This window comes from Salvelinus namaycush, chromosome 1 (assembly GCF_016432855.1).
Source record: "Salvelinus namaycush isolate Seneca chromosome 1, SaNama_1.0, whole genome shotgun sequence".
Classification (NCBI taxonomy): domain Eukaryota; kingdom Metazoa; phylum Chordata; class Actinopteri; order Salmoniformes; family Salmonidae; genus Salvelinus; species Salvelinus namaycush.
Window position 1 is genome coordinate 49123163 of NC_052307.1, and position 27327 is coordinate 49150489.

Consider the following 27327-nt stretch of genomic DNA (forward strand, 5'->3'; position numbering starts at 1 on the left):
TAACGATTATATGATAAGAGGTTATGATTAGAAGTTGACTGTTTATAGATGTAATACGTAAAGACCTTTAGAGTTTAATTCGGGAGATGGTAAATCTTTAAAGAACCGCTCTCGTGGTGCCCCAGATCCTAATGAGTTAATTGTTACATGATTAATTTAATCGGGTAACAAGTAAACATATTTTGGTAATTAGATAAATAACAGTCTTCAGATTAATGTTAAAGTCAAGTCACGACACCATTCAGAGAAGAGGGGTGTGGATGATGAGGAGGCAGAAGAAGAGGAAGATGGGGGAGAATAAGAGAGGAGGAGGAGAATTGGAGGATGAGGAGCCTTAATGAGACAAAACCCTTGACAAATGAAGTGAAAAATAGGAAAATAAAAGTTTATTTGTACAGATGCAGTCTTTGTGTGTGTGTGTGTGTCATGGCATAGCATGCCACAGTTTTATGGAGGGTTATCAGTGACTATTCTAAAATGCAATGCTTACATGGTAAATTGGTAAATGCTATATCAGTCCTCAGGATAAGACCCAGATGCAGATAGTTCGAAGTAACAAAAGTTTATTACAAAAACAGCGGCAGGCAAACGGCAGGTCAAGGGCAGGCAGAGGTCAGTAATCCAGAGCAGAGTCCGAAAGGTAGAGAAAGAGGAGACAGAGGGCTGTGAGACAGAGGCTTAATCCTTGATACATGAAACGTGGGATGTATATGGAGGGTGCGGGGCAACAGAAGACGAACAACAGAGGGGCTAAGGATCTTGGAAATGGGGAAAGGGACAATAAAACAGGGTGAAAGTTTGCGGGACTCTACCCAGAGGGGCAGATCCCGAGTAGACAGCCAAACCCTCTGCCCAAGATGATAGCGGGGAGCCGGGGTGCGGTGGCTGACCGCCTGTTGACGATACCTGGAGGTGGTTTTGAGAAGAGCGGACCGAGCTCTCTTCCAGGTATGCCGACAGCGGCGGACGAACATCTGGGCAGAGGGTATGTTAACCTCTTACTCCGGGAAGAGGGGGGCTGATAACCCATAGAACACTGGAAGGGGGAGAGCCAAGTGGCGGAGCAGGGTGTTCCCGGGCTTACTCCACCCACACGAGTTGCTGGCTTCAGGTGGTGGGGTTGGCCGAGACGAGGCACCGAAGAGTCGTCTCCAGGTCCTGATTGGTACGCTCCAATTGGATTTTGGATTGGGGATGAAACCCAGAGGACAGGCTGGCCGACGACCCAATGAGTGTGCAGAATGCCTTCCAGAACCGGGACGAGAATTGAGGACCACGTCGGAAACCATGTCCACCGGAAGTCCATGGACCCGGAAGACATGCTGCACCATGAGCTGGGCCGTCTCCTTGGCCGAAGGTAGCTTGGGGATGGGAATGAAATGGGCGGCTTTGGAAAACTTGTCCACCACCGTGAGGATAGCGGTGTTGCCATCAGATAGAGGGAGAAAAGTGACAAAGCCCAGGGATATATGTGAGCAGGGACGGTGAGGGACAGGAAGAGGTTGAAGGAGGCCAGCTGGAGCTTGCCGAGGTGTCTTGTTCTGAGCACAGATAGTGCAGGCGGTGACAAACATGCAGATGTCTGGAACCATGGTAGGCCACCAAAGGCATTGTTGCACAAAGGCAAGGGTCCGACGGGAGCCAGGGTGGTAGGCAAGCCTGGAGAAATTAGCCTATTCCAGGACCGGGGAGCGGGCAGCGTCTTGGACAAACATCCTGTTAGCCGGGCCCCGGAAGAATGGTCTCAGGGTCTGAATGTGTAGAAGCGGGGCAATATCGCCGTGAAAGCGCATCCGCCTTAACATTCTTAGACAAGTAGTTCTCTATTCCCCACATCATAATTCCTCTCCGTGCCGTTAAGGCGATGGGAGAAGAAGGCACAGGGATGAGGCTTAAGGTCCAGACCAGAACGCCGGGACAGGATGGCCCCCACTCCGACATCCGAAGCGTCTACCTCCACCACAAACTGACAGGACGGGTGCGGATGGATCAATATGGGAGCTGTGGTGAAGCGGTGCTTAACTTCTTCGGGGTAGGGGGCAGCATTTTCACTTTTGGATAAATAGCGTGCCCAATTTCAACTTCCTTCTACTCATCCCCAGAATATAAGATATGCATGTTATTAGTAGATTTGGATAGAAACTCTGAAGTTTCTAAAACTGTTTGAATCATGTCTGTGAGCATAACAGAACTTATGTAGCAGGCAAAACCCTGAGGATAAACCATTCAGAATTTGTATTTTTTTGAGGTCACTGTCTTTTCAATGAGATTTTTTAGAGACACCAGATTTCTAATGGACTTGCTTGCAGTTCCTACCACTTCCACTAGATGTCACCAGTCCTTGGAAATCGGTTGAGGTTATTCCTTTGTGTAGTGAAGAAGTAGGGCTATCGTAAATGAGGGTCACATGAAGTAAATATTTTGAGAGAGTCACGTTACGAAAAAAGTTGCGTCAGTTTGGTTTCTTTTTGTATTGACCACAGATCATCCCGTCTTCAAATTGATCGATTATTAACGTTCAAAAATACCTACCGTTGTATTACAAAAGTAGTTTGAAATGTTTTGGTAAAGTTTACATGTAACTTTTGATATATTTTGTAGTGACGTTGCTCAAGTTGGAAGCTGTGTTTTTCTGAATGAAATGCGCCAAATAAATTGACATTTTGGATATATATCGACGGAATTAATCGAACAAAAGGACCATTTGTGATGTTTATGGGACATATTGGAGTGCCAACAGAAGAATTTCGTCAAAGGTAAGGCATGATTTATATTTTATTTCTGCGTTTTGTGTCGTGCTTGCAGTGATGAAATATGCTTCTCTCTTTGTTTACTTTTGTGCTATCATCAGATAATAGCATCTTATGCTTTCGCCGAAAAGCTTTTTTGAAATCTGACATGTTGGCTGGATTCACAACGAGTGTAGCTTTAATTTGGTATCTTACATGTGTGATTTAATGAAAGTTTGATTTTTATATCATGTTATTTGAATATGGCGCGCTGTATTTTCCCTGGCTATTGGCCGGTGGGACGTAAGGGACAGGTAGACACATAATGACCGGCAGTTCCACAATACAGACAACTCTGGGTGTTAAGTCTGCATAAGCCTTCAGCTGGAGACTGCCGAGTTGCATCGGCTCCAAAAAAGGCGAGTCGGCTGACCTTGTAGACTCTTGGGGGAACTCTGGGAAAGCACGGATCCTCTCGGGGACGTAGACGCCGGGGACTTCTGGAGTTCCTCGGAGGCAAGGTGGGATCCTTGGGCGAGCGATTGCAACCGGAATCAGACCTCCTCTCCCTCCTATATTCCCATAGATGCCCTTCAATCCATATGGTCAAGGCGATGAGCAAATCGAGATCTGTAGGCAGCTCTCGGGCTGCAGGCTCGTCCTTAACCTCCTCCGATAATCCATGAACAAAAGTGTCGAACAGGGATTATGGGTTCCAGGCACTCTCGGCAGCCACCGTGCGGAAATCAACCGGCATAGTCCGCCACACTGCGGGAGCCTTGGCGAAGCTGGAGTAACTTCCGGGCAGCCTCCTTTTTCGCATCAGCCACGAACTCCTCCAGGCTGAAACACACGGCAGATTGTTGTTTCTGCAGTAGCCCATGCGAAAGCCCTCCTGGACATTAGCTTTATAAGATACTCTATCTTCGAGCGGTCCGAGGGGAAGGACGAGGGATGCAGCTCAAAGATGAAGAAACACTGGGAGAGAAACGACCGACAGGTTCTGAACCTCCAGCGACACGTTCTGGAGATGGTAAGCGGGGTTCTCGGAAAGCCGGGGTGGCCTGGAGAGATGCACTGCTGACAGTGGTGTTACTGGGGGGCTGGGAGGCTACGGTCGTGGCCAGCGGCCTCACAGATAATCCGCGGAATTTCTCCAGCAATGTATTCAAGGCACAGTCATGGAGTTCTGCCAAGGTTTGGAATCCATTCATTAGACCTCGGAGTATCTCCTTGTGTCTCCCAATAGGAGAGGAGGAGATGGCATTACGGAGCTGGTCCGAGTCTGCTGGGTCAGTTATGGCCAGTTCGTACTATCAGACCTCGGGATAAGACCCCGATGCAGACAGTTCGAAGTAACAAAACTGTATTTCAAAAACAGGGGGCAGGCAAACGACCGGTCAAGGACAGGCAGAGTTCAGTAATCCAGAGCAGTGTCACAAGGTACAGAACGGCAGGCAGGCTCAGGGTCAGGGCAGGCAGAATAGTCAAAACTGGGAAAACTAGAAAACAGTGACTAGAGAAAAAAACAGGAGTACGGGAAAAACTCTGGTAGGCTTGACGAAACAAGACAAACTGGCAACCGACAAACAGAAAACACAGGTATAAATGCACAAGGCATAATGGGAAAATGGGCGACACCTGGATGGGGGGATGGAGACAAGCACAAGACAGGTGATACAGATCAGGGTGTGACATACTATGCTTAAATCAGAAATTGAAATGCAAAAATTATAAATCCAATGCAGTGACAGGTAAATGCAATGCATACTACATCTGTATGACAGTGCTGTCCCTGTTACTATTGTGTACACATCTTTGTTCATTTGTTCACTTGTGCAATCTTAACATTGATCTTTATCATAACACCTTCAGAGAAGGTTGTGTTTTCCTGTCAAGGCTCCCCCTTTTCTAATTGAAAAGTATATAAGTTGATACTGGGACAGGCACGTTGTCGTCAAAGTTAGAGAGTGTGTTTTATCAGTAAGACAGTGGAAGCAAGGGGAGGAGTAGGTAAAACAACATGAGGAGAGATGTGACTTGGTACCCTACTCTGTCCGTTACCCAAACAGACGACTTACTGGGTGCCTATTCAGAAAGCAGGTTATATGAGGACCCCTGAGTGGAACCCTGACGTCATGGCTGTCTTTCCTGCTGCCAGACCATAATTAATGAATTAATATTCCTGTTCAGGCTCCATGATTCCCTCAACCCCCTAGACTATCCATTACGTCTGTAGACAGAGACAGTCGAGAGGAGAGAAAGAGAGAGAGGAGTGAAAAAGAGGAGCGTGAGAGAGAAGACTAAAAGACTAAAAGAGGACAAAGTAGAAAGAGAAAGAAGAGGAGCAAAGGTGTGTGAGCAAGAACATAGCACAGTCTCAAAGTGGATTTGATACACAAAGCAGATATACAAACTATACTGTGCATCTGTCTGCAACACAATATCATAAGAGAACACAGGCTGCATATGACACTCGCCAATACACTTACAAGGCATGAAACGTTTCTTTTTTAACCCTGAAATGTTATGTTTACGGGCTGTGCACAGAGATGTTTCAGCTTTGTGTGTGCAGTCCTGAAAACTCCCAACCACGCTGTATCACACTGAGCACGGGTCTTGTACACCCCTGACCATCCCACTGCTGCGGTCAAGTACACACCCGAGAAGCTAGCTAGCTGTGAGCAAAGCCACAGACATTCATTGAAAGAGCAGTCACTGACTGAAGCTAGCTTTTATTTTTATTTAACCTTTATTTTGACAGAGAAGTCTCTTTTACAGATGAGCCCTCCATAAATAAAACAGACATATCAATATACAATATACAAAATTATAAAACATATGAAGAAAAACAGACCCATATATCAACATAGAGGTCTCTGATCATTACTCTGAAACGACAAATGGGGACTAGAACATCTCATTTCATAGAGCTCTATAAGTGAGCAAAAAAACTAAAAGCAGCTTTACCCAACTCTGTGTAGACCAAAGAGGCCACCAGTGTTATCCAAGCCTGAGACTGTGTTTGGTCATTTGCAAGTCTAAATTGAATTAATGATGGAAGTTTCTGCATGAGTGCTTTGTAGATAAACACAAGAAAATGCTGCTCTCTCCTTTACATACTTACTAAAAACAGAATTATCCTAATGAACGTAATACAACGTTCATAGATCAAAAAACAACTTCATACCATTTCGCCTGTGGATGTTTATTCAGCTTTATGGTCACATAATGCCACTTTTTTTTTGCTAGCTAAAGTGGTTCTTCTTTTAAAACTTGTCGTGCTGCAGCACAGCTTGCGGGCTGCAGAGCTGGAAGAAAGTTTTGCCTCTACATAACACACATTTCTTGTATTTACAGATAACAATAGCAACAGGATTATTATAAAAGTGAAATAAGTATTTGTTCTGACTTACATTTGGTCAAAAACGCACAAATATCAAATGAAAACAGTCTGATCTCCACAAAAGCCAGTCTAAGTAAGAAATACATTTTGTTGGTTGCCATGGGGAATAATCCAATAATAATTGGTAGGACACATAAAAGCAAACATCAAAGAGTTTACCGGAATATCTAAATCAGTAGCTGTAGCAGATATAATCACATTTAGAGGATTCTAAATTAATATCTAATGGGCTTTTATACAAGTATAATGCAGGGTTAATAATAAATTAATATATTTGTAGTGGTGGATGCATTTTTTGGGGGGGGCAAATCTGTCTTTTAGATTACTTAAGCATCGAATACATTGCCCATTTTGCCCATTTTGGCCTTTAGGCTTCACTTTACAATAAGACTCAACTCTGACTGACCACAGCATCTACAGTGGTGCAAATATATTGTATAAAACGTATTGGTTTATAAAGTAGTGTTCTGTTTAAATGCTAATACTTAACTATATTACTTACCTTAAATATGGCTCCCTCTAGTGTTTATCTGGAGTATTTTCCTTTAGCTAGAAAATGACCCGTCATGTGACCTGTGAGGAGGAAGTTGGTCATTGTTGCCTAATGTAGAGCTCAGAGTGCTCTGTTTTAGCTGTCTGCTTACAATCTTCATCCATCATTTACGTTGTATGCCTTAGGAAGCTTTTTCAGTGAATATTTTCATTCCTTTTGCATATATCTTCTTTCCTTTCAGAGCATTATTTGTGGAATTTGGATGTGTATGTTTACTTTGTGGAATAGCACTTGCTTAATTGCTACAGTATGTTAGCCTAGCTTTTGCTTGTTGTCAGTGTGAGCAAAATATCAGATTACGTTCATATCTAGTTTGTATTTTAGGACAGATTACATTGTCTTATGCAGACATCATTGTCTTTTTCAGTTTTATGCTGTTTCAACTCAATAAATCGTGTGAACATGGAGATCAGAGTTTGAGGATTATTGATGTGAAGGTGTTTATCTTGCTGTCAAAATATGCACAGTAATGCATACGGAGGACAGTACAAGTAGTCTTGCTGGTTTCAGAGCAGTGCGAAACGATGCTGAAATTAGTTGACCACACACGGGTAGGCTATTGCTTCAAATCCTATTATAACAATTGTATGACTTTTGGTGTTCCAGTAAGCAACAATTTGTTGCCTTCATTACCCTACTTTATTCCAATATTTCTGTCATTCAGTGATTATTTATTCCCATAGTAATTCGTTATGGACCCATCCAGATGTGGTTAGAAAGCAATGCATTTGGTGGACTCTGTAAGAGTCTATTGTCCTGCTGATAGCCCATCAAGGGTGCATGGATTCTTTTGTATTCTTAAAATAACTCCAGCACAGAGAAGAGAAAGGAGCCTTGAATATGAAACATGTTGGTTAAATACTGTTAGACTTGGGGATTATGGTTCTGAACAGTGCTATTCACCTGTGTTACACCGAATGCGAAAGCCCAGGAAAATGAACAGGTACAGTAGGCTACAATACTGTAAAATAGGCCTAATAATGCTAAAAAATATGGCTTAAATTAATCGACTGCTGGTCTTTACTGTATGCTGCACATTTTTACATTGTATTCCATTTCCAGCGAGACTATTCAAGCCATCGACTCACTGATGGTTGAAGATGATGAGCGATCGGCAAAGGCAATCTGGAATCTGCTGGCATCACAGCTCAACATCAGTTAGAAGACAGTTGAAGAAACTTGAGTGGACTTTTGGAAAGGCTCTAAGACATTTTAAATATATATATAATTTTTTTACAGAGTATTAACTGTGTGTTCTCTTGTTTTGTAGTGTTCTGTAGTTTCAACCCAATGATTCGTCTGACAAACAAATAACTTTGCGTGCTGCAGGCCCAAGTATGGATCAAAGTTGGTGAGACATTCAATGACATCAACCGATATTCTGTACCCTATGTCAGAGAGGTGTTTTTGGGACCACATCGTTTCTATTGTCCTGCTAATAGCCCTTGTGAAAAAAAGTGTTTGAAAACATGTTTTCAAAATGCCTCCAGGGACAACAGGCAAGTTCCTTACTTTTTCCCCCTTCCACTTGCCTCTTCCATTTTTGCGGTAATGCTGCAATTAGTTGGTTGTAATTTTGGGTAGAGCAGACATTTCCATATATTTGTGTTAGCTGCTTGTGTGACAACTCCACCATTCCTATTTATGATATCATCTACAAAGATGATACCTTAAAAAAAAATGTTATCGAAAAATAAAGGTTCGGAGTTAAAGTATTTAATACATTACAAGTTGGGGGTATTTGTTTTCCCACACATAGCAGAGCTATCCTTTTGTAAAGGTTGAAGAGTCCATTGTCCTGCTAATAGTTCATCATGGAAACGTTGTTTGCACCCATAGGTTTTAGGCCTGCAGTAGGTTAAAATAGGCAATGCCTTCAGGGAATGTTTAAAAGTCCAAAAGTTATTGGTGGAGTTAGAATTTTGGCTGTCAGAAGTATTAAAATCAACCAAGGTTAGCCTTTAAAGGCTTTATTATCCAAATGTTTGAAGTGCAGCACGCATCTGATTATTCAATATGAATAGGATCTATTTTGTTTACATTCTTCTTTGTAACCACAATGTCACAAATAATTGAACACACACAACATGAGCAGATTAACTTGGTCAAAACATTTATTTATTGAAGACTATCAATAGATCAACGATATTTTGGAGATTTCTTGAACACTGGGGTGAGACAATAGGCCCTTTTAATTTTGTCTGGCTTGCCATTCCAAATAAAATATTTTTTGCTCAAATCATTTACAGGTCGCTAGCTGTAGGCAAAACCATAAGCAAATAGGAATGACTGTGATATGACTAAAGAGCTAATCAGGGTGATTTTCCCACAAATAGACAGGTATTTTCATCAAGGACATGTTGATTGCAGAGTCCACAAACAGGAGGTGGAGTTCCAGAGCTCACAGGTGTGCCTGGCATGGATTGTGACTCCATCTCGTTCCTTGCCCTCTTCAACGCGTCATTCTCCGCCTGAATCTCCGCCAATAGAGCCTGACTCTCCGCCAATACCACCTGGCTCTGGACCAATGCATCAGCTGATTAATTTTACAATCACAATCCTAACATTTCCAAATAAAAATCTGATTGATTTATCAAGACCAGTCCCCATGCTCTGTCATTCAATAATAATAATAATAATAATAATAATAATTAATTCAGAAGGTTAAACCCATAGATTTTAGGCCTGCAGTAGGTTATAATAAACAGAAAATTGCATGTCAATTCATAAACCATGTGCCATGGAAAATCTCTTCCCAACTATTTTGCAATCTATATGGCACAGCTGTCAATTTTCTTTAACCAATTTTGGTCTTTAATGCAGGGCCGACAGACAAGTTCCTTACCTTTTCCCCTTCCAATTGATAAAGGTTGCAATTGATAAAGTTTTTTATCAATTAGTATTTTTGAGTTTAACCACTATTTATTGTATTATTTGTTGTTTTTGGTGGATTAAATGGAAATTGCAAAAATTTTGTATGGCTCGTTTAAAAAAATATTTTTGGGGGAGATTTTGATTTCAAATAACCGAAAGTGAGCGGTTGTAATCTGAATAAATGGAAAAAGGCCATTCGTGAACATGGGGTGAGACATTCTTACTAAATTGTAAATAAAGCCAGTTTGTTATTTATAATGTTTTTAGAGGGAGGGAAACCAAAAGCCCACCATGCCTATTTTAAAAAAATTGTCAGTCCACATGTCAAGTGAAATCCCCCCATTGTATTTACCCAAGTTCTCTCTTAACTGCAATCCCGTTAACGGGATCGATATGACAACAGCCAGTGAAAGTGTAGGGCGCCAAATTCAAACAACAGAAATCTAAATTAAAATTCCTCAAACATACATCTATTTTATACCATTTTAAAGGTAATCTTGTTGTTAATCCCACCAAAGTGTCCGATTTCAAATAGGCTTTACAGCGAAAGCACCACAAACGATTATGTTAGGTCACCACCAAGTCACAGAAAAATTCAGCCATTTTTCCCGCCAAAGAGAGGAGTCACAAAAAGCACAAATAGAGATAAAATTAATCACTAACCTTTGATGATCTTCATCAGATGACACTCCTAGGACTTCATGTTACACAATACATGTATGTTTTGTTTGATAAAGTTCATATTTATATAAAAAAATCTGAGTTTACATTGGCGCGTTACGTTCACTAGTTCCAAAAACATCCAGTGATTTTGCATAGCAACATCAATTTTACAGAAATACTCATCATAAATGTTGATGAAAATACAATTGTTACACATGGAATATAGATATACCTCTCCTTAATGCAACCGGTGTCAGATTTCAAAAACTTTACAGAAAAAGCAAACCATGCAATAATCTGAGTCGGCGCTCAGAATTTTTAAATTTTTTATCAAGAGTAAATAAATAAATAATAACCCCGCCAAATTGCATGGTTGAGTGTCTATGTGTGTAACATGTAGTGCGTATAGCCTTAATATTCAGGATGATAATTGTAATCCATATTGTATCACCATCATAGTTGCATCATAATTACCTTTAACATCATTGAAAACACATCCCAGCATTTCCATAGCAATTGATGTTTCACATGATCATGAAAGAGACCTTGCATTACTATAGAGACGGCTTCACTACAGTACAAATGTATCCGGTACAATATGTTATTTGTCCCTAACGTCCCTATTCTGATATCTTCCCCTTGCTTGTTGTAAACATATATAAACTTGTAGACAAAGACATAGAAAAGATAGACAAACAAGTAACATTAAATTATAGAACAGTTCTCGACAAAAGAGAGAGACGGGAGAGGGAGAGAAGATAAGAGACAGTTAGAGATGATAGCGAGATCAGGTGTGTATGTGTATGTATAAGTCCGTATGTGTAAGCGAGCATGTAATTGAGTACGTATGTGTTCATATCCACTTCATAGTGTTCAGATATTTTTACCCTTCCCATACTTTCTTTTTTTCCCTGTAGAATTTAGTATACCCATGGTGTTATGGAGCTGTCTCGAAATAGCTGCCTATATGTACTTTTTTAGACTTTCTGAACAGAATTCGTGAGAAAAGACACAAATTTACGTGCGACTTAATTTGTGGGAAAATTGTTTTATTAATGCCAATGCTGTTTTCTATGCTTGACTTCGCTAAATACTTTGGGAATCTGGTGCACTTTTAGTCAGAAATGCCTTTTTTTTGTTTAGTCAACAGTACATGATTTTCTTCATAACACATTTCATATTTTGTGGAGCCTAAATTACAACATTTTCTTCATAATGCATTTAATACATGTTGAACAGGTTAATGTAAAATAATGAATGATGTTGGCTTACACTTTTGGGACTTCCAAGGCCTTTCCATGATGATTATTACGGTCATGTCAATCATCATATATACTTAGGCTATTGTAACACGTTCAATCAGTTAGCAAGACAGAAATGTCAGTTTCCTAGTACCGACTACCACTTGAATGCTGTACTATGCTGGCTTCACATTTCCGTGGGAAATGGGAAAATGGGAAGTTGTAAGTCCGACATGATTTTGTTCAAGTGCTTTTGAAGCCGAAACAATTCTTAAACCAATAAGATTGGCAACAACATTTTCTCATTTTCCCACTTGTTATTCCTACTTGGAGGGTAATTCAAATGAAACTTCCCAGTCGGAACTAGGAATTTCCGATTACTCTGAACGCGGCATTAGTATGTGTGATCGACAACAGTAGGGTCTGGGTCGTGGCGTGTTCATCCCCCATACCCATTCCCGACCACTGCGAAGTGAGTGTCAGTAGCCTACTATGTGTCCATGCTATGTGCAGTCAACTAGTATAATTATTCTTTGTGAAGTAAGTATGGTGATTATTATTAAGGTTCTGGTCATCTGATATACAAGTAGGCGATACAACAAACTATATAACTATAAAATTAAGAAACTAAAGAAATAATGGAATAATTGCAAAAAATGTAATAGAAAATTATCAAATATTTGTTTGCTTTGAGACTAATGAGTTATGTCTACACTAATGTTTTTCAAGGAGCGGTTCCAATATTTTTCACACAACCTACATCTGTCTGCAGTTGAATTTTATGGATGAATATTTCCATGAAATATATTTCTATGTCAATATTCTCTGCTTTTCCGAAACGGCTGCAGGGGAGGTTACGTTCTGCGTTGTTCGGAGTATATAAGAGTATCAAATTAATCGATAAACGCTTTTCCAGGCAGTTTGAATGTTTATTATTTTTCTGTGCAGAATCTGTGTATGCTGACCTACATCTCAGATGCGCATCATGACTTCAACAAAGAAGGCGACTTGGAACGTACCCAATCCTCCCTGCGATCATTCTCTTTCCCGGTGTTGTGCCAAAAATCTCCCCCTGTCACGTTCCTGACCTATTTCTGTTAGTTTGTTGTATGTGTTAGTTGGTCAGGACGTGAGTTTGGGTGGGCATTCTATGTTTTCTGTTTCTATGTTGGTTTAAGGGTTGCCTGGTATGGCTCTTAATTAGAGGCAGGTGTTTGGCGTTCCTCTAACTGAGAGTCATATTTAGGTAGGTTGTTTCACAGTGTTCGTTGTGGGTGGTTGTCTCCTGTGTCAGTGTTTGTCGCACCATACGGGACTGTTCGGTTTGTTTTTGTACATCGTCATTTTGTGTAGTCTATTTTCCCTGTTCGTGCGTTCTTCGTGTTTATGTAAGTTCGTCGTTACAGAACCACCCACCAATCCAGAATCAAGCAGCGGTGTAATCAGAGGAAGGGACAGCGCAAGAAGGAGGAATGGACTTGGGAGGATGTATTAGACGGTAAAGGTTGCTACACATGGGAGGAGATCCTGGCTGGAAGGGATCGCCTCCCATGGGGACAGCTGGAGGCACTGAGGAGAGCAGAGGCAATCGGAGAAGGGAACCGGCGTTATGAGGGGACGCGTCTTGCACGGAAGCCCGAAAAGCCCGTGAGTACTACCCAAACATTTCTTGGGGGGGGGTTAAGAGGTAGTGGGCCAAGGGCAGGTAGGAGACCTGCGCCCACTTCCCAGGCTAACCGTGGAGAGCGGGAGTACGGGCAGACACCGTGTTACGCAGTAGAGCGCACGGTGTCTCCTGTACGTGTGCATAGCCCAGTGCGGGTTATTCCACCTCCCCGCACTGGTAGGGCTAGATGGAGCATTGAGCCAAGCGCCATGAAGCCGGCTCTACATATCTGGCCACCAGTACGTCTCCTTGGGCCGGCTTACATGGCACCAGCCTTACGCATGGTGTCCCCGGTTCGCCTACATAGCCCGGTGCGGGTTATTCCACCTCCCCGCACTGGTCTGGCGACGGGGAGCATTCAGCCAGGTAAGGTTGGGCAGGCTCAGTGCTCAAGGGAGCCAATACGCCTGCACGGTCCGGTATTTCCGGTGCTACCTCCCCGCCCCAGCCCAGTACCACCAGTGCCTACACCACGCACCAGGCTTCCAGTGCGTTTCCAGAGCCCTGTTCCTCCTCCACGCACTCTCTCTATGGTGCGTGTCTCCAGCCCGGTGCCTCCAGTTCCGGCACCACGCACTAAGCCACCTGTGCGTCTCCAGAGCCCTGTACACACTGTTCCTTCTCCCCGTACTCGTCCTGAGGTGCGTGCACTCAGCCCGGTGCCACCAGTGCCGGTACCACGCACCAGGCATATAGTACGTTTTGAGAGTCCAGTGTGCCCTGTCCCTGCTCCCCGCACTAGGCTTGAAGTGCGTGTCTCCAGTCCGGTGCCTCCAGTTCCGGCACCACGCACCAGGTCTACAGTGCGTCTCAGCCGGCCAGAGTCTGCCGTCTGCCCAACGGCGCCTGAACTGTCCGTCTGCCAAGCGCCGCATGAACTGCCCGTCTGCCATGAGCCTACAGAGCCTTCCGCCAGACAGGATTAGTCTGAGCCATCCGTCTCCGCAGCGCCATCTGAGCCATCCGTCTCCGCAGCGCCATCTGAGCCATCCGTCTCCTCAGCGCCATCTGAGCCATCCGTCTCCCCAGCGCCATCTGAGCCATCCGTCTCCCCAGCGCCGTCTGAGCCATCCGTCTGTCCCGAGCCATTAGAGCCGCCCGTCTGTCCCGAGCCGTCAGAGCCGTTAGTCAGTCAGGAGCCGCTAGAGCCATTCGTCAGTCAGGATCTGCCAGAGCCGCCAACCAGACAGGATCTGCCAGAGCCGCCAACCAGACAGGATCTGCCAGGGCCGCCAACCAGACAGGATCTGCCAGAGCCGCCAACCAGACAGGATCTGCCAGAGCCGCCAACCAGACAGGATCTGCCAGAGCCGTCAGTGAGCCATGAGCGTCCAGAGCCGTCAGCCAGCCATGAGCGTCCAGAGCCGTCAGCCAGCCATGAGCGTCCAGAGCCGTCAGCCAGCCATGAGCGTCCAGAGCCGTCAGCCAGCCATGAGCGTCCAGAGCCGTCAGCCAGCCATGAGCGTCCAGAGCCGTCAGCCAGTCATGAGCTGTCCCTCAGCCCAGAGCGGCTATTTGTCCAGAACTGCCCCTCAGTCCAGAGCTGTCTCTCTGTCCGGAGCTGCCTTTCAGTCCGGAGTTGCCCCTCTATCCTGAGCTACCTCTCTATCCTGAGCTATCCCTATGTCCTGAGCTATCCCTCTGTCCTGAGCTATCCCTCTATCCCGGTGCTGCCCCTTGTCTCGATGTTACCCAAAAGATTAAGTGGGTGTAATATGAGGGTGGTCATTTGTAGGGGGAGATGTAAGCTGGGATTGACTATGGTGGGGTGGGGATCTCGCCCTGAGCCTGAGCCACCACCGTGGTCAGATGCCCACCCAGACCCTCCCCTAGACTTTGTGCTGGTGCGCCCGGAGTTCGCACCTTAAGGGGGGGATTATGTCACGTTCCTGACCTATTTCTGTTAGTTTGTTGTATGTGTTAGTTGGTCAGGACGTGAGTTTGGGTGGGCATTCTATGTTTTCTGTTTCTATGTTGGTTTAAGGGTTGCCTGGTGTGGCTCTTAATTAGAGGCAGGTGTTTGGCGTTCCTCTAATTGAGAGTCATATTTAGGTAGGTTGTTTCACAGTGTTCGTTGTGGGTGGTTGTCTCCTGTGTCAGTGTTTGTCGCACCATACGGGACTGTTCGGTTTGTTTTTGTACATCGTCATTTTGTGTAGTCTATTTTCCCTGTTCGTGCTTCTTCGTGTTTATGTAAGTTCGTCGTCCAGGTCTGTCTACTCCGTTTGTTGTTTTGTTAGTTATAGTGAAGTTCGTGTTTTTTCGTCTTGTCTTTAAATAAATTATGTGTTCACAACCCGCTGCGCCTTGGTTCCATCACTACTCCTCCTTTTCGGATGAAAAGGAGGAGAACAACCGTTACACCCCCCTGCTAGAATTCTCCCCCTTCTAATTTCCTTAATTTTGTGGCTAGAGTCAAATACTTTCTGTGACACACATCAGAGTCAAATACTTTCTATAGAACAAACATCACGTCAGGATAGCAATAAACATTTCAGAACAACTATGGTTGAATTATTATCCTTACACTTTCAAAAATACTAGTCGAATAAGACATGGGAGAGATGCCAAATTTTGTACGGGCGACATGGGCAGCCGCCCAGGGCGGCATCTTGCCGGGGGCGGCACTGGGTGCCCCCGTGTGCGGGTGGGCCGGGTGCTGAGGGGGGGTTGGCCCAGGGCGCTATACAAGCTAGAACCGCTGCATAGATTTGAAAAAAATAGGAAAACCGAAAACTGCAGACAAAAATGCTTTCTGCTACTAAGATCAGTGAAATGTAGGCTAAACTGACAACGGAGTGAAGAGCAGAAATCCCAACTAGCAAGCAAGTCGCATTAATGAAGAATGCGAAGGGGGTGGAGAATTCTGGCAAGGGGGAGATTTTTGGCACAACACCGGTAAGTGAAGTTTGCAATAAAACAATGTGGTTGTAATCGCTAGTATGTAACGTGAACTAACTCACTTTTGTACATCACGCTGGTCCGTACAATTGACCTTATTTTAGCGCCCAAAAAATGTAATACTTCCAGATCAACTGTAATATCAATACCATTATAAAGCACAATTTCTCCCCTTTCCAACAAAATCAATGATGAGGCCTTCATGATGCCCATCTCTGCATGATTCAAGAAGGCAATGAGCTCCGTCGGGTCTTTTTAAAAATGGTGGGTGGAGAAGCGAAACCTATTGCGTGATAGTGAGAAGGGGAGATGTCGTGTGGGGAAACGGCTTTTTTCACTCGATCTGTCCAATTTATCACCTTATCGCCTCTAAAATGTAAATAAAACACTATAAAGAGTTTATATAGTGTGTCAATACATACCTATTTGAAGATTTGTGTCAAATTTGAATCAGGTTTTTAGGATGGCGCTAAAGTGATCTTCATAAGTAAACAGCGGCTTTTGAGAGTCATGATAGCTTGCAGTGATGACGCAAAAAATGACTAGGTATCCCCCCCTTACCCTGTCCCTTTCTTGTTTTTAAATGGTGAGATAAGTGCTACACCTGGTGGAGAAAGGCTGTAAGACAGAATTAGTTGCTTTATGCGTGCTGTTGTTACGCCATGACACGTCACGATGTAACGTACAGCGTCGGAGGGGTCCGTTTTTTTCTCCAATAAAATAGAGCCATTACCATGTCAATTAACGCTTGAATAGAAACGTAGTTCACACCCCAGATGTTGATGTCAACACAGTCGCTACAGTCCCTTTAGTTGTTTTCTTTGCAGCCTCGCTAACAGAATGGGGTTAGCGTACGTTAATGTTATGGAGATTAATTTTAAGCTTTTTACGGCATTTCTCAATAAACCACTATTTATTTTCATTGATCTGTCAAGGTTTTCAATGAAAATCTTAGCTTTTGGCCTACTCAACATTTTCAGCCTAGCGAGCTAGGCTACAGTCTGTGGAGGATCACGGTGGGGGCAGGGTTTTGTTCTGGCCAACATCTACACACCTGATTCAACTAGTTTGAGTGGTGAATTACTTTAGTCCACATGTGTCAAACTCATAGCACAGAAGGGTTGAGTGTCTGCAGGTTTTCGCTCCACCCTTGTACTTGATTGATAAATTAAGGTCACAAATGACTAAGGAAATCCCCTCACCTGGTTCGTTTGTCAAAAACCTGCAGACACTCAGCCCTCTTTGGAATGAGTTTGACACCCCTGCTAAGTTTAGTCTGTTGTTACTGCTTGTTTAGAACAAAATCCTGCACCTACTGTATTTGAATTATATTTTTGCACAAAATGACTTAAATTGGATTATATTTATCTCAGAGCTGACATTTTCTGTACTCCCTCTATTATTGGTAAGCCTAATAAAACTATTTCAACATGTCTTTCCAAAGCCTTTGTAAAGACAGTTTTAGATCTTGTGGAGCAAACATTTGCAAACAATGGATGAATAGGGAAAACAAGACAGCAATGCTCCCATCCACAGTGAATGTGTATCCATCCAAAGGTCCTCTTGTTATCCATCATTCACATTCTTTCCACTTACAAATGAAGTACATCTTAATGCTCAGTTAAAATGTTAAATAAAATAAGTAGCCTACCTATACAGCGGTGAAAACAATTCTAAACTTGTTCTATTCTGTTTACTTTGCAGGTCCAAATAAAGACCATTCACACTTACCACCCATCTATTCAGACAGCTTAGACCTACAGCTGACACCTTTAGTCTCTCTCTCTTTCTATCCATCCTCTTGACACAGATCTCTTGATCCATCCTCTGACTGAATTTTAAGTAAGTGGATACTTTTTTGCTATTGTTAGAGTAGTTTTTATCTCACAATCTCTAGTTATCCTTGTCAATTCTAGCCCCATGCCAAAGTGGACCTCCCTGGTGCATTCCATCAGTCAAAGATATGTCTATAGGGCTATTCTTTTGTATCCACCTTTCATGCAGAATGGCTCCTGGCTCCATCCGAAAGCTGTGTCCTAGTTGTAAAACATCAATAGGAGTAACATCAAAGAAGTGCAAGTTCTGTGGTGCAAAAATACAGCTAAAGGTAAAGTTAGAGGCCCAAAAAATGAAGGCAACAGATGAATGGGCAAATAAGACAGTGAAACATGGAAGATATGCAACCTTGGTTAATGCGACAAACAAGCTAGGAAGCTTTATTATGTTTTCCTCTAAAAAGATTTCTGCATTTCTAGCGTAGGCAATGAAAAGCCCTATTTGTTGTCTGATTGTGTCATTTAAGACTGTACATCTAAATGTTATTACTTGACTGATATTTGTTGTGTTTTTGGAAGTTATTTTGTCATTAATGATTCCAGGTACATAGGTTCCACAATGTAGGAGTGTACCCCCTGCTACTCCTCAGCAAGAGGAAGAAGGATAACATTTTGTTGTCAACTGCATTGTGTCCTCACAGTGGTATGATGAATCAGACCTCAATGGCAGCAATCCAAAGGTTGTATGAGGCAATTGTGAAAGGTATTTGGACAGAAAGATGTATGTTTGTCTACCTTAAGACCCTCTCCTTCCACCACCACATCTGTCAGACTGTAAAAAAAAGTATTATTCCACTTACGCAAATTCGCCAAAGTCATAGCGATTTCTGCATAACGCAGCTTTAAAATAAAAAATACATTTATATTTCTTGTATAATAAAGGGTCAGGAGCAGAAAGTGAGGTGGAAGCCATGTTCTGGATGGTATGTTTACTTCAACTAATCTCCTAGAATGAATTGAGGATATACTGTACATTCAACACCATACAGTGGGGCAAAAAAGTATTTAGTAAGCCACCAATTGTGCAAGTTCTCCCACTTAAAAAGATGAGAGAGGCCTGTAATTTTCATCATAGGTACACTTCAACTATGACAGACAAAATGAGAAATAAAAATCCAGAAAATCACATTGTAATATTTTTAATGAATTTATTTGCAAATTATGGTGGAAAATAAGTATTTGGTCAATAACAAAAGTTTATCGCAATACTTTGTTATATACCCTTCGTTGGCAATGACAGAGGTCAAACGTTTTCTGTAAGTCTTCACAAGGTTTTCACACACTGTTGCTGGTATTTTGGCCCATTCCTCCATGCAGATCTCCTCTAGAGCAGTGATGTTTTGGGGCTGTTGCTGGGCAACACGGACTTTCAACTCCCTCCAAAGATTTTCTATGGGGTTGAGATCTGGAGACTGGCTAGGCCACTCCAGGACCTTGAAATGCTTCTTACGAAGCCACTCCTTCGTTGCCCGGGCGGTGTGTTTGGGATCATTGTCATGCTGAAAGACCCAGCCACGTTTCATCTTCAATGCCCTTGCTGATGGAAGGAGGTTTTCACTCAAAATCTCACGATACATGGCCCCATTCATTCTTTCCTTTACACGGATCAGTCGTCCTGGTCCCTTTGCAGAAAAACAGCCCCAAAGCATGATGTTTCCACCCCCATGCTTCACAGTAGGTATGGTGTTCTTTGGATGCAACTCAGCATTCTTTGTCCTCCAAACACGACGAGTTGAGTTTTTACCAAAAAGTTCTATTTTGGTTTCATCTGACCATATGACATTCTCCCAATTTTCTTCTGGATCATCCAAATGCTCTCTAGCAAACTTCAGACGGGCCTGGACATGTACTGGCTTAAGCAGGGGGACACGTCTGGCACTGCAGGATTTGAGTCCCTGGCGGCGTAGTGTGTTACTGATGGTAGGCTTTGTTACTTTGGTCCCAGCTCTCTGCAGGTCATTCACTAGGTCCCCCCGTGTGGTTCTGGGATTTTTGCTCACCGTTCTTGTGATCATTTTGACCCCACGGGGTGAGATCTTGCGTGGAGCCCCAGATCGAGGGAGATTATCAGTGGTCTTGTATGTCTTCCATTTCCTAATCATTGCTCCCACAGTTGATTTCTTCAAACCAAGCTGCTTACCTATTGCAGATTCAGTCTTCCCAGCCTGGTGCAGGTCTACAATTTTGTTTCTGGTGTCCTTTGACAGCTCTTTGGTCTTGGCCATAGTGGAGTTTGGAGTGTGACTGTTTGAGGTTGTGGACAGGTGTCTTTTATACTGATAACAAGTTCAAACAGGTGCCATTAATACAGGTAACGAGTAGAGGACAGAGGAGCCTCTTAAAGAAGAAGTTACAGGTCTGTAAGAGCCAGAAATCTTGCTTGTTTGTAGGTGACCAAATACTTATTTTCCACCATAATTTGCAAATAAATTCATTAAAAATCCTACAATGTGATTTTCTGGATGTTTTTTTCTCATTTTGTCTGTCATAGTTGAAGTGTACCTATGATGAAAATTACAGGCCTCTCTCATCTTTTTAAGTGGGATAACTTGCACAATTGGTGGCTGACTAAATACTTTTTTGCCCCACTGTACCAGGTAGATCTGTTCAGCTCTTTAAAGGATCTGAACATGTCAGCCCCAGGAATGTCCTGTCTGGCGTTATGCAGATTTTGGAGCAGTGAACTGACTTCTTTGGCAGGGTAACAATAAATTACACACCGCTTTACCAATGTATGACTTCAGGTTAACAATATGTTAAAGTTATGTTACGCTAAGCATTGTAACAAAATTAATTTCCAGTACTACAACTATGTTAAAACTTAGCCTCCTGCACCACTGTCCTGCCATGCTCCTTATCTGTGCCCCTCTTGCATCTAATATTTCCTGCTCTTTACAACATAAGTACTCGTCCTACTTTTGAGTTGGCTTTCACCTGCTTTGCTGGCAACACTATGCACTGGCCCTGCTTTAACTCAAACATAGTCAGCCATAGTGAATTAGAGTATGTTTTGTTTATAGTATTGTTGTATGTTATTTCATATCTTTCCTATATGTATTTTTCTCTTACCAGAACAGAATGATCTGTCGGGACTCTTTAATAAAAAGCTTCTTTGAGTGGACGTACTGCCGCTCTGAAATTGACCAGGTCTGCGATATACAGTACTTTGACTGCCCAGCCTGTTCCTCCGGCATGCTTGTAGTGTCAGTGGACAGGAAGAAGAAGCTGTATTGATTCAAAAAAGGGTATGTAAAAGTATTCATAATTGATCAAATAACACCATACTCTATATAATTTAAACAATCCAAACAGGGTTTGCCTCTTCTCTGTCCAGTTTTCAAATGCAGTTGATCTCATTTTTAGCTTAAATGTTTTCAGTTTGTAATTAAATTAATTATCAACATTGTCAAGAGTCCCACAATCAGTAACTGAGGTTGATTTGATATTTCATTTGTCATATATAATGTATTTCATGTATCCTTTCAAGGGCTGATGACTCCCTCCATTCAGAATGTGTTCCCACGCTTTACTGTCCCAAATGCAACACACATATATATATATTTTTTTTTTTATTGAATCCATAACATACAGTATACTTGCAGTGAAGCCCCTAAACAACTACACCACACCAGTCATCCAACAGACTCACATTCAGAGCGACACACAGAAGTATCCAGGGTCAATGTCATCCTCAAGGGCATGTCGACAGATCTCCCACAAGGCCAAAAACGGGAACCTGAACCCTCCAATATCCCCCCACAGTTCCCCAATAGCTGCCCCTCAACCCTCCATCAACAATTCCTTGTTATGTATGTATGAGATGTTCAAATGAATAACTAGTACTAAGTACTTTGACCAGTTGCTTTTTTAACTTTCACTCAAGTAGTTTTCGAAAGGGCTACTTTTTTTGTACTTGAGTACAAGAACTGACTCTCCCATCTGCTGCAGATGAAACAGGTTAGTTCAAAAATAATGTTGCCTAGATTCTAGTCACTCACACTTAATCATCAAAAGTATGGACACAGAATGATTTAAATGATTATTGTAATATTTTATTATGCTGACCCAATTATGACCCATGACATATTTTGGGAAGATGTCATACTTTTAATGCGACTATTAGCATTTGTTTGTATGATTAAAATTTAGATGAAAAAAAATGGCGCTTGTGCAGGCAGGTCTGACATAGTGGGAAAATTGTGAACAGGCACGTATATATATATATATATCTGTGTTATCTGTGTTGTCACAGCGTTTGGCCACGTCTTCGGTTTGGCCGTTCGGTCAGCGTTTGTTTTGGTTATGTGCATCGTACTGCCCGTGAATTAATAGACTATGTTTCTGAATTTTAAGATTACATTTTTAAACTATTCATAAATTCTTCTTACGCAATGTTGCTTTCATTTGAATGTCGTATACATTGTCGGATTCTATTAAATAATCAATGTAATAGATCAATTCTTATGTTACAGAAACCGGAAAAGTTGTGAACTACAAATGTTGCACCATTTTGTAGTTTTTTTCCTAACCCTAACTGGTTTGTTCTTTATCAATGTCTTTGCCAATATCATTCTAATTGATGTGTAGAATGATATGTAAATTCATTAGGACATACATAACGCTGTACTGATTCAGCACATGCCAATTCAATGTCTGAAGTGGTGCACTTTTTGAAATGTGTTTTTCATCATACCTATTTAAGCTTGAAATATGCGATTCTTAATATTTAATAAGGTCCCTTTACTAAACCTTCATGTCAAATAACGTTTGGATATGTTCATCTATTCTTGATTTTAAAAATCATCAAAGTTTGGGAAAAAGTTGACTGTGGGTGGCACTACTGTGCACCCCATCGACAAAGGGGTATGGGATTGCATAATTATGTCATGCAAAATATGATTTGTGCCAAGCCATAAGCCGGGGCTACAAAAAACAACAAAAATATATTTTGGGTTATTCCATGACCAGACTTGACCTCTTACAAAGGTTTCCTAGGGGTGTATAGAGGTTCATGGCAGAAAACAAGTGTGTGTGTAGAAATGCTTAGAGAAATGTTGTTACATCAATATTGACGCTTCGAGACAAATTAAACATTCAACAACCTATATGTGGCCTTTCAACTCCTATATCCATTACTCGCATCACCTCTATTGCCATTGTGAAAATTAATTCTCACTGCCTATTCAAAAAAAGCTGTTTTGGCATGTTTTGGCTTTCACCTTCATCAAATATTTTCAGCAGACAATTAGCCTAGAGCCCAAACAGATAGACGGTCTGTCAATGTCACTGGAGCTCCCGAGTGGCGCAGCGGTCTAAGGCACTGCATCTCAGTGCAAGAGGCGTCACTGCAGACTCTGGTTCGGATCCAGGCTGCATCACATCTGGCCGTGATTGGGAGTCCTATAGGGTGGCACACAATTGGCCCAGCGTCATCTGTGTTTGGCTGTGGTAGGCCGTCATCGTAAATAAGAATTTGTTACTAACTGACTTGCTTAGAAAATTAAACAATATGACTATGGGGTAGGTCTATATCCCACAGTAAAAAATGCAGGTGAAGTAATATACATAATAGCATTATATATGCTGTATATATAATCAATATATACAGTGGGGAGAACAAGTATTTGATACACTGCCGATTTTGCAGGTTTTCCTACTTACAAAGCATGTAGAGGTCTGTAATTTTTATCATAGGTACACTTCAACTGTGAGAGACGGAATCTAAAACAAAAATCCAGAAAATCACATTGTATGATTTTTAAGTAATTAATTTGCATTTTATTGCATGACATAAGTATTTGATACATCAGAAAAGCAGAACTTAATATTTGGTACAGAAACCTTTGTTTGCAATTACAGAGATCATACGTTTCCTGTAGTTCTTGACCAGGTTTGCAGACACTGCAGCAGGGATTTTGGCCCACTCCTCCATACAGACCTTCTCCAGATCCTTCAGGTTTCGGGGCTGTCGCTGGGCAATACGGACTTTCGGCTCCCTCCAAAGATTTTCTATTGGGTTCAGGTCTGGAGACTGGCTAGGCCACTCCAGGACCTTGAGATGCTTCTTACGGAGCCACTCCTTAGTTGCCCTGGCTGTGTGTTTCAGGTCGTTGTCATGCTGGAAGACCCAGCCACGACCCATCTTCAATGCTCTTACTGAGGGAAGGAGGTTGTTGGCCAAGATCTCGCGATACATGGCCCCATCCATCCTCCCCTCAATACGGTGCAGTCGTCCTGTTCCCTTTGCAGAAAAGCCTCCCCAAAGAATGATGTTTCCACCTCCATGCTTCACGGTTGGGATGGTGTTCTTGGGGTTGTACTCATCCTTCTTCTTCCTCCAAACACGGCGAGTGGAGTTTAGACCAAAAAGCTATATTTTTGTCTCGTCAAACCACATGACCTTCTCCCATTCCTCCTCTGGATCATGCAGATGGTCATTGGCAAACTTCAGACGGGCCTGGACATGCGCTGGCTTGAGCAGGGGGACCACCTTGCGTGCGCTGCAGGATTTTAATCCATGACGGCGTAGTGTGTTACTAATGGTTTTCTTTGAGACTGTGGTCCCAGCTCTCTTCAGGTCATTGACCAGGTCCTGCCGTGTAGTTCTGGGCTGACCCCTCACCTTCCTCATGATCATTGATGCCCCACGAGGTGAGATCTTGCATGGAGCCCCAGACCGAGGGTGATTGACCGTCATCTTGAACTTCTTCCATTTTCTAATAATTGCGCCAACAGTTGTTGCCTTCTCACCTTGTGCAGGTCTACAATTTTATCCCTGATGTCCTTACACAGCTCTCTGGTCTTGGCCATTGTGGAGAGGTTGGAGTCTGTTTGATTGAGTGTGTGGACAGGTGTCTTTTATACAGGTAACGAGTTCAAACAGGTGCAGTTAATACAGGTAATGAGTAGAGAACAGGAGGGCTTCTTAACCTGTTTGGGATAGCCCCCCTTTTTCTCAATTTCCGCCTGAAAACATACCCTAATCTAACTGCTTGTAGCTCAGGCCTAGAAGGAAGGATATGCATATTCTTGGTATCATTTGAAAGGAAACATTCTGAAGTTTGTGTAAATGTGAATTGAATGTAGGAGAATATAACACAATAGATCTGGTAGAAGAAAATACAAGGAAATCAACAGACGTTTTTTGTTCTTTTACTGTTGTTGCATCTTTAAAAATCAACAAGAAAGGCCAAACATTCAGTTATGATACTGGGGATCATTTCAAATGAGAACATAGGTAGGCAACAGTATTTTACCAAAGTTTCAGATGGATACATTCAGGAATGAGTGAGGTACATGCCATTGAGCATGAGGTCAACCAGGTGTCCCTCACAAGTTTCCCAAATGTACCCAAGTGGCCGAATTGGTACAATGATACAATGATACAAAACCTATATACAAAATACAAAACAATTATTCTAACATACCCCAAAAAATATATATTTGAAAAATTCAAGAAAAAAAATGAATATTTCAAAAAAATAAAAAAATAACAAGGGGAACTATTTACACTTCAAATGTTCAATCATGTGAAGACTCTCTGTCCTCTAAACAATGTTGCGCTCCTGATGCCATATCCCATAGCAGTCTCTCTCTGGTGTGAAACAGAGGGTCACAGCACAGGTGGTGCAGGTGACAGGGGACTTCTTGTGGCACAGGGCACAACGAAGCCGCCCTACTGTGCCCCTTTTTCCCTGAGGCACATCCCTGCCTGCAATGATGAACTTCACCATGTGCGTACCGCTGGTTGGAGCAGAAGGGACAGAGGTAGAGGGGACAGAAGGTGCTACAGTGTTCTTGCTGTAGTTAGCAAGCTCCTGGATGAGCTGCTCCCTAAAGGGTAGCTGTGAGATGGGGGGCTGTCCACAGTTCTTGGCCATTTCCTTCTGGAGGATGAAGGAATTCACCACAGCAATGTCAATAAAATGATAGAATAGAGTTTTGTACCATTTCATGGTCTTGTGAAGTACATTATAATAGCCTATCAGCGCATCCGATAGGTCTACACCCCCCATGCTCTTGTTGTAATCCCTCACAGCATCTGGAATGGGGACATTTCTGGCAGTCCAAGCGCCTGTAGGACCTTTCAAACGTCGAACAACGTGATCCCCACCGAACGACTTGTGAATAGTGGAACACATGACTACCTCTCGAGTGTCCATCCACTTCACAAACAGCAAACCATCTTCACGGATCCATCTCATGGTACCCCGCTCAGCCCGCTTAGGCATGTCGTTTACCCTGGTTTTTGGAAAACCCACTCGGTTGGTCCGAATGGTGCCACAGGCCCACATCTCCAGCTTCCTCAGGTCTGTGAACAGGGTAGGGCTTGTGTAGAAGTTGTCTACAAATAGTTTGTAGCCCTTCCCCAGCAGCTGGAAATCTAATAACTGCATCACAGAATCATAACTGAGTCCCTTACCGCTCGCACAAGTGTTCTTCCCCTCATAGACAAAAAAATTGCACGTGTATGCACACGCAGAATCGGCCAAAACAAACAGCTTGTAACCCCATTTTGTGGGTTTGTTGCGCATGTACTGTTTTAGGCCAATTCTGGCCTTTGAGGCTACCATTCTCTCATCTATGGAAAGGTTCTGGGCGGGCTGAAAATATGTCTTGCATGCCTCAACGATATCATGGTAGAGAGGTTTAATCTTGCATAGTTTGTCAAAGCCTGCTGTGCCTCGTTTCGCCTCGTTGTCCTTATCAACCTCTGGGTCACTAATGTGAAGTGCCCGTGAAATTGTCAGAAACCTCTTACAAGACATGACCGTTGAGGGGAAAGGCAGTTGATAGAGTGGTGCAGTTTTCCAGTAGTGTTTGAGGTTCTTCAGCTTCACCACCCCCATGTAAATGACCATAGACAGGTAGCAAAACAGATCTGAAATGGAAATGTCCTTCCATGCCTCTGTCTTGCCTTCCTGCTTCTTAGCCCCATATTTATTAGTGTTCATCACCAGGGTATCAACAACTGCCGAGGTGAAGAACAACTGGAAAAGTTGCATGGGGCTGTATTTAGAGGTTGTGTCCAATTGAGGGCCTACTGGGCGTTTTGGGCGGAAAAGTGGAGATGGTGGGGCCACATCCTCCTCAAGAACAGAGTGCCAACGGTCCTCCTCCGCTCTGTCAGGTTCCACGCTGGACGGTTCCACGCTGCCCTTCCTCCGCTTCTTTGCCGCCGGCTTACCACCCCTTGATGGCCGGGCGGGGGTAGGTGTGGTGCCGGATACAGCCGGGGTCCAGCTGGATGGACCAGCTTCAGTGGGGGATTTTCTCCTTGGCTCCCAATCAGAATCGCTGGGACTGTGAAATAAAGACACAGACACAAAGACACATATTATATATACACAATTTGTGACCATGGTGAGGTTTTGTCCATTTCATTTTAGAGATAAAATACATGGAAACAATTAGGTAATAATTATACAGACACATATTATAGAAGCACAATTTGTGACC

General features: G+C 42.9%; 1 protein-coding gene across 1 annotated transcript in view; it reads left to right on the forward strand.

Moving 5' to 3' along the window:
• The first annotated feature begins 857 nt into the window (after positions 1-857).
• mapk8ip1b (mitogen-activated protein kinase 8 interacting protein 1b) overlaps positions 858-27327 on the forward strand; it is a 193119-nt gene continuing 166649 nt past the window's right edge. Inside the window, exon 1 of the mRNA XM_038998890.1 lies at positions 858-985. Within this exon, the coding sequence (XP_038854818.1) occupies positions 858-985 (128 nt within the window). The remainder of the gene's footprint in view (positions 986-27327) is intronic.